General features: G+C 35.3%; 1 protein-coding gene across 1 annotated transcript; it reads left to right on the forward strand.

Moving 5' to 3' along the window:
- Nucleotides 1-384: 384 nt before the first annotated feature.
- Nucleotides 385-5274, forward strand: LOC131075745 (transcriptional corepressor LEUNIG). The gene is made up of 8 exons (XM_058012630.2): nt 385-593; nt 2374-2455; nt 2659-2768; nt 2881-3030; nt 3472-3627; nt 3755-3871; nt 4456-4662; nt 4984-5274. The coding sequence occupies exons 1-8, from the start codon at nt 591-593 to the stop codon at nt 5125-5127; spliced, it is 969 nt and encodes a 322-aa protein (XP_057868613.1). The 5' UTR covers nt 385-590; the 3' UTR covers nt 5128-5274.
- Nucleotides 5275-7280: the final 2006 nt, after the last annotated feature.

The raw sequence follows: 7280 nt of genomic DNA on the forward strand, positions 1-7280 counted from the left end.
TAGTATTATGTTGGTTTTGGGTTTACTCGATTATTGTAATTAATACCTTGTAATCTTTGGAGAATGAATGTAAAGTGCATATTTGACCTTGATTGAGTCTCTAGATGTGTAGTGTGTTCATTTTTTCGATGTATTTGTGATTAGTTGATTAACCAAAAGATCATAAAATCCTCACAATACTTAAATGAAACATCTCTTCAAAATAATGAAAGAAATGTTCATGTTATACAAGAATTACTTAGCATTTTTCATTTAATAGTTTGCAAGTCTAGACATCTTTCCTAGACTTTCCTCTAAAAAAATCTCTAATAACTTTATTCAAAAAGAAACAAAATAATAAATTACTTGATCAAAATCTATTACAGTAAAATAGTAAACAACCAGAAACAAGAGTTGTGATTTCTTTTTGTTGATACTTTAGTTGGTTTCAGCATGGTTCAATTCTCAGTCCAGGCGTCTTTAAAATTTCTACTTCATTTATTTACTTGTCTTAGAAAGAGAAGGTTCTGTGCCACGCCTCTCCCATCTTAGCACAATATTTACGAGTAGCTTCTAATTTTACACAGATCGGAATTGTTCCTCCGAGGAAAATGGTACGCTGGTTTATTTTTAAAACGAAAATTTCCTCTTCGCTGTATATTTTTGGTCTGTATAAGGTTGACATGTAATCCAGCCGTTGTCTTGTTAAGTTAATTGGATCTATGTGATGAGATCGGTGTTATTTCCTGTTTTTTGTCAATTAGATTTTTGAAAATTGAGCAGTCCTCAAGTTCAACTACCATGTGGTTCGATCTTTAGGGTTTGATAAGGTTTTGTTTTCGCTTCTTTTTTCCTGAGGTTGTATTCCGATGATTTAATTTTTTTTTCTTAAATGGCATTGGGGGCGCTGTGGTTTGGAATTAATAATTATTGTTAAATTGGAAATGCTGGGTAACCATTCGATGTTATGCAATATTGTGCCATAAGAATTTACCTTTACTTATGGTCATCGTGTGTGACTTCTTGGGAGGATTACTGATCTATTTTGAAGTACGTTTTCGTGAGGATGAAAAGGATTTGGGATTTCTCTTCGGTTATAATGTTTTCATGGTCTTAACTCTTACCCTAACCGCCAAATGATTGTTTCTTGACAGTGCATCTTAGTATTTGGATTGATTTGGTTAGTTGGAGATTATTACCTTAGTCTTTCCTCAAATTTATTGCCGTTTTGTATGCAACAGGACTTGCCTGCTATTGAAGAAAAAATGGGTTGGTTCCTTTCTAATAATTAATATTTCTCCCTTTGTCAAGGGCACATTTCTAGATTGTATTATATAATTGGAACCATCTTAGCACTTGAAACAGAGGAGTCTTTGCATCTCTGTGGTTTGGGTTCTTTTTGATCTTCCTTTTTGGTTAAGTTATCACGGCGGGTATCCTATGCCAGGACTGTATGGCACCTCAGCTTATTTTTCTGATTGGATATTTTTCTTCCTTTGTTTGGTAAAATATATGGTGAGTTATAGTTTGTATTTAACAGGGTATGAGGTATAAGCTTGGACCTCAGCTTTATAACTCTTGAAAATGCTCCATGAATATTATACTCACCCTTTCCATATGTCTCATCAATGTATTGGGTTATGAGATGCCTTCTTTTGGTGTGGGGATTTTTAAGGGATTTGCACCTCCTTCCTGTCTCATCAATGTATTGGGTTATAGCATATATGAAACATGACAAGTCATTCTTAGAGAAAATGTAAAGCCCATGCGCCTGCGCCGGAAACCTCCGAGTGAGTATTTAATAGAGTTTGGTTGAGAAAACTTATTTTCTGAATTTTTGCGGTTGTTAAAGGCTGGTTTCTAAAGGTCAGAATTGAAGAAAAAGAAAGCAGCTTGGTTCATCTTCTGGTCCAGCTAATAGCTCAGGAACTGCAAATACTACTGGTCCCTCTCTAAGTTCTGCACCCGCAACTCCATCAACTCATACCCCTGATATTGTGATGTCCATGGGTGGTGCATTGTAGCGCAGTGGCAGCTCATCAAAGCCATGATAATGTATAGAGCTGATGGCACAGGGACTCTTGCCTCGCCATCCATTCCACTGATTGTTAAATTTCTTTTGATCTTCATTTTTAACAAAATTGTTTTCCATTTCAATTGATTGTTCGGATGCTGAAACAGAAACTTAACCCAATTTTCCCAAGCAAATTAAATGATTCATGATTAGATTTACTTATGACAAGTTTAGTGATCATACAGCTTGATTGATTCTAAATGTTAGTTTGAAGTAGTCATATTTCTACAAACTTTTTTCTCAATTTATTCCAGAAACCAATTTCCAGCTATTAGTATTCATTTTTTAACAACGTATTATAAATTTATATTAAATTGCAGGCAGATATAGACCAGTTTGTGGAGGACGGGTCTCTGGACGATTATGTGGAGTCGTCCTTGCCTCACGATGATACAAACGAAGGTAAGATAAAAGAGAAAAAGAAGCACTGCAACGTAAATTTGGACTCATCTCTTACTGTTCTCTGTGATAAGTAAAGGTGAGATGTTCCATTCTGTCATAGTTATAATTTTTATGGTTTTGTTTGAACTTCTATTGTGATATGTAATAAATTAATTTTTAAAATCAATTGTTTTTTATGTTTTAAGACGATTTTTAACTTGCAGGATTTTATTTTACTGAGGTTGCCTGTATTCGAGCAAGCACCAAGAAAGTTCTTTGCTGCCACTTCTCTACTGATGGAAAGTTGCTAGCTAGTGCTGGACATGAGAAGAGGGTAATTTGATTTTAGACCCAAAACTGTGGTATTTATTACGTTTTTTTTTTGACATGAAGAATCTAATGTCATGGGTTAAACCATAATATCTTGGACTTTTCTGGAAATGTAGACAGTGTTGTGGAACCTCGACACGTTGAAGCTTAAAAGTTTTTTAGAAGAGCATCAGTTTCTGATTACTGATGTGCGGTTCAGTCCTAATTCAACCCGCCTGGCAACATCATCTTTTGATAGAACAGTCAAGATCTGGGATGCTGACAATGTTAGTAAGACAAATGCCTTTCTTGGTAGCTAAGCTTTATTAACATTCTTAATAGAATTATCTTGCTCCGATGATTTTAAGAGCAGAAAGACATCATTTAAATTTATTTTCAAGGAAAAAGGAACTCATTTAATTTTAGAGTTCACTTCAGGTTATCTGCACTATTAATTCTCTCTTCAATCTTGATTGTGTGCAATAAGAAATTGTTAAGACATGAATGCATGAGTTTATGGACCTGGAATAGGTAATTCAGTTGTATGAACTAGTCAATTTTCTTGTGCTAGATTATTGCTGATTGATCATGATGGTTGAATATGAGTTTGTTGTATATATTATGATCTGTCTTTCAATTTTTCATTAGTTTATGTACAGTCCTATTATGAGGGTCAGCAGATCTTTTTAATCATTTGATAAATGTTATATTCTGGTGGAGTTTTGCAGCCAAACTTTTCGTTTCGTACGTTTATTGGTCATTCCGCGTCTGTTATGTCACTTGACTTCCACCCAAACAATGAAAATCTCATTTGTTCTTGTGACGGAGACGGTGAAATCCGCTACTGGAGTTTTTCCCAGGCCATTTGCACAAGAATATTTCAGGTAGCTTATCCTTGAATGTATTTTCTAGCACAGTGCTAGTTGATGTTTTCTGTCGTTAATTCTTATCTTCAGTGTTGGAATGTTTGCTAACTGTGTTTTGTCTTCGTCCATAAACCGGATTTTGAAGGGTGGTCTGAGTCAAGTGCGATTTCAACCACGGATTGGCAGGTTTCTTGCTGCAGCTGCTGAAAATGTTGTTTCGATATTTGATGTTGAGAGTGAAGTTTGTGTGCATTCTTTACAGGTTTGTATATTGTCTAATTTGTCACCGTTTGCATTTCCCTCCTACAATGATACTCCGTTTACCTTTATAGTGTTGCAGGTAGGGGATGTGTAAGAAGTAATGAAGCATAGAATTGCGTTGTTCCTTCTGCATTTAGGACTAGACAATTGTTGTACCTCTAATTTTGTGTCCTTTTATGTTTTTGACACTACAATTTCCCTTTGTTTTCAATGAAATCTTGAAAATGGGTATTGTGCATCCGTAGTCGCTACTTGTATGGTACAGCAACATGCACAGCTTCTATTCCATTGAACAGCTTTCAGATAACATATTGGCACCCTTGTTGTAAGATCCTAATCACACATGGTAACCGTTTGTCTTGTTAGTAGATAACCCATTTAGTAGGATCTCTTATGTGGATCGATGTACTGCCGCATAAATGCCCATTTTATGATAAAAATTACGTGTTAATACTTAATAAACAAATGCATGTTTTTCTAGGTGCTATATTGTTGAGAGCTCTTATGAATGGTGACATCTAGTTGACTATACAATGAAGGCTTCTTTGAAGGAATATGGTTAAAAAAGATGTCTTTGATGTGCAGGGACACACAAAACCTGTGCATTCTCTTTGCTGGGACCAAACTGGAAACTTTTTGGCAACTGTTAGTGAGGATTCAGTAAGGGTATGGACCTTTTGTTCTGGAAGTGACGGACAATGTGTACACGAGCTGATTTGTAATGGAAATAATTTCCATTCATGTGTATTTCATCCTCGTTATCAATCACTCTTGGTCATTGGCTTATATCAGGTAAATTAATATTTCAGAGGAATTTATGTGTTGTCAATAATTTCTATCAATTGTGGATCTAAATTTAGTTTGAGATTTATTAATTTTTTGGCTTGGGAATCCTCTAAGAGTCCAAACTAATCCTAATTAGCTATTTATTAATGTACTTGTAAGTCTCATTGATCTCCTTTAGTAAAATGTGATCTTCCTTTCACCAGTTCTTTCCAGCATTGTGCGATCCAAGTGCAACAATCATAATGGGGTTTTACTTTTATTATCACGAATAATATTTTATTGTCTGGGCTGTGGTGTTTTGTTGATTATGTCACTTTTTCCCTGTAGTCCTTGGAGCTCTGGAATATGGCCGAGAACAAGAGTATGACCATCCCAGCCCATGACGGCCTCATTGCGGCTCTGGCAGTTTCGCCTGCAACAGGCATGGTTGCTTCTGCAAGTCATGACAAGTGTGTGAAGCTATGGAAATGAACATTAGTCTCTGCATTGTGGCAGTTCAGGGTTTTTTTGTCATTGCCGTAACTGTTTGCAATTGTGGCAAGCTTTGCAACAGCTTATTTGTACAATTTAACTTATTCTGGTCATAATCAGTAATTAAAAACTACATATTCATGTGCATCGATTTATTACTTGAATGACACGTGAAGCTTCTACAGCCTTTTAACAATTCACAAGCATTTGATGTGCTTAAATACGTATTTATTAATGAAGCTCGCATCATATGTTTAGGCATTTCAATAAACATCGCTTAGGGTGCTTTCTTGCTTCTTTAGGGTACAACAATACACTAGTTTAAATGAATATGTTACTTCCGTTTCTTTTTGACTTGGAAGTGGGCTGACACATCTGCTAACAAGGTCAACAAAAAAGCGAAACAATGGTAGTTTGTTATGTTCCTTAGGCCTATCAGACAAGTAATCACATTTTCTTGTATCTTCCTTTGGCCTAACTTTTCCATAGATTTGCTTGCAGGTCATTGCATATTCCTGTTTGCAGGTAATGATTGGTATCTTTCCAGGTTTTTTTTTCTTTGGGCGATTTGTGTTTTCTTATTAAATACTTTTTTGTTTGTTAAGTTAGTTGATGTCTTCCCACCTTGCTGACTGGGATATCCTGCACTTGGTTTCGTTCAATGTATGGTCTGATTAGTCAAATTAACAACTTTGGTTTACTAAACCATCTTTTGACTTAAGGTTTGCTTAACATCAACTAATAAGTAGGTTGGAAGCTGGTTTGTATGCAAAGTCCATCTTGGCTTGTGTATGGCAAATATGAATCTGAATGTTAGTGTGGTCTATCTGAAGAAAGAAATTGGTCTATGTATTCTTTAACTGCTTAAATGCGATATCAAATTCCACATAAAATACTTCATACCAAATTTTAAGAGTTATAATTTTTCCTTTCGAGATGGAAAGTTGTCAAATTGGAAAACACGTCTCATCGGATGTGTAGTGCCTTGTAATGTGATCTGAACATCCTATGATTTATGGTGCATGGAGAGGTAAAAATGTTGTTGAGTACCACAAGAAAACTGATAAAACATATTATTGTGTGCTGTGTTCAAATTGCTAGGAAGCTTTTGCCAGGTCATCTTGTTAAATGTTGATTTTTCTAAAATGTCATTAGTGAACCTGTGTAGGGGCATTAAGACTCTTGTGGAAGTGGATATTAATTTTTTTTCTTTTTTAATGAATCAGTGCAACATCTGAAAGAGAATATCGGAAATGATTATAATATGTTTTTAATTAGGTAAGCAAGGTTTTGAAAGGGTCAAGAATCTTTTACAGTGAAAAGGATAGAGCATGAAGCACAGCTAGACACCAACAAACAATCAAGAGGAACAACTAAGAGATTACAAAAAATTGTTCCAAAGATTTTTGCTTTACCGTAGTACGAGGATTCTTCTCCTTGAATCTAATTTTCTTGATAGGAGTCATGAATTCACTAGCAAATCCTTCTACCAACCTTGAGGCTTTAAAAGAGGTGTCCATCATCAAACAATCCATAGGAGATTCCCTTGAACATCTACTTTTTGAACCTCTTGAAAGGAAGTAATGGACTCTTCCTTTAAAGCTGGCATTTGATCCCTTTTCTTCCAAATAAAGTGGCGTTTCTTATTTCTTAAGCTAGAAGTGGAGGCATGACCCACTTTACCACAAGAATGACAAATAATAGGAGAGTCTTCATAATCAATTTGTTGTATGCAATCTTCAAACTTTGAAGACAAGGTAATCTAAGAGGGGAGTACTTGGTTTTTCTCCATGAATACACAAAATTTAGTGAATAACAAACGCTTCACGAATTTGGTGATCTTATCAGTAGCACAACATTGCCCAAAAGAATTGGCAATAATCATGGAATCTTTTCATTCCAGTACTCTAGGGGTAACCTTGATATACAAACCCAAATAGGAAACTTGAATATTTATTTCATTGGGTTGAAACCAATAGACCAATTTTGAAGACTAAGACCATTCATTCCTAGAAACCAAAGCTCGTCAACAAAGATCCTAGAGCAATCCTCTTAACAAGAAAAAGAAAAAAGGAAAAAAAACTATTCAACATTGTAGATACCTTAACCTTGAATCTTATTTTCCAAACCTTAAGTTTCCATCTTCTAATAGT

This window comes from Cryptomeria japonica, chromosome 10 (genome assembly GCF_030272615.1).
Source record: "Cryptomeria japonica chromosome 10, Sugi_1.0, whole genome shotgun sequence".
NCBI classification, from domain to species: domain Eukaryota; kingdom Viridiplantae; phylum Streptophyta; class Pinopsida; order Cupressales; family Cupressaceae; genus Cryptomeria; species Cryptomeria japonica.

Bases quoted from the DNA above. Each gene is read 5' to 3' on its own strand.
- LOC131075745 (XM_058012630.2), top strand. The intron at 3,628-3,754 runs GTAGCTTATCCT...CGGATTTTGAAG, and splicing joins TTTGCACAAGAATATTTCAG to GGTGGTCTGAGTCAAGTGCG. The intron at 4,663-4,983 runs GTAAATTAATAT...TTTTCCCTGTAG, and splicing joins TGGTCATTGGCTTATATCAG to TCCTTGGAGCTCTGGAATAT.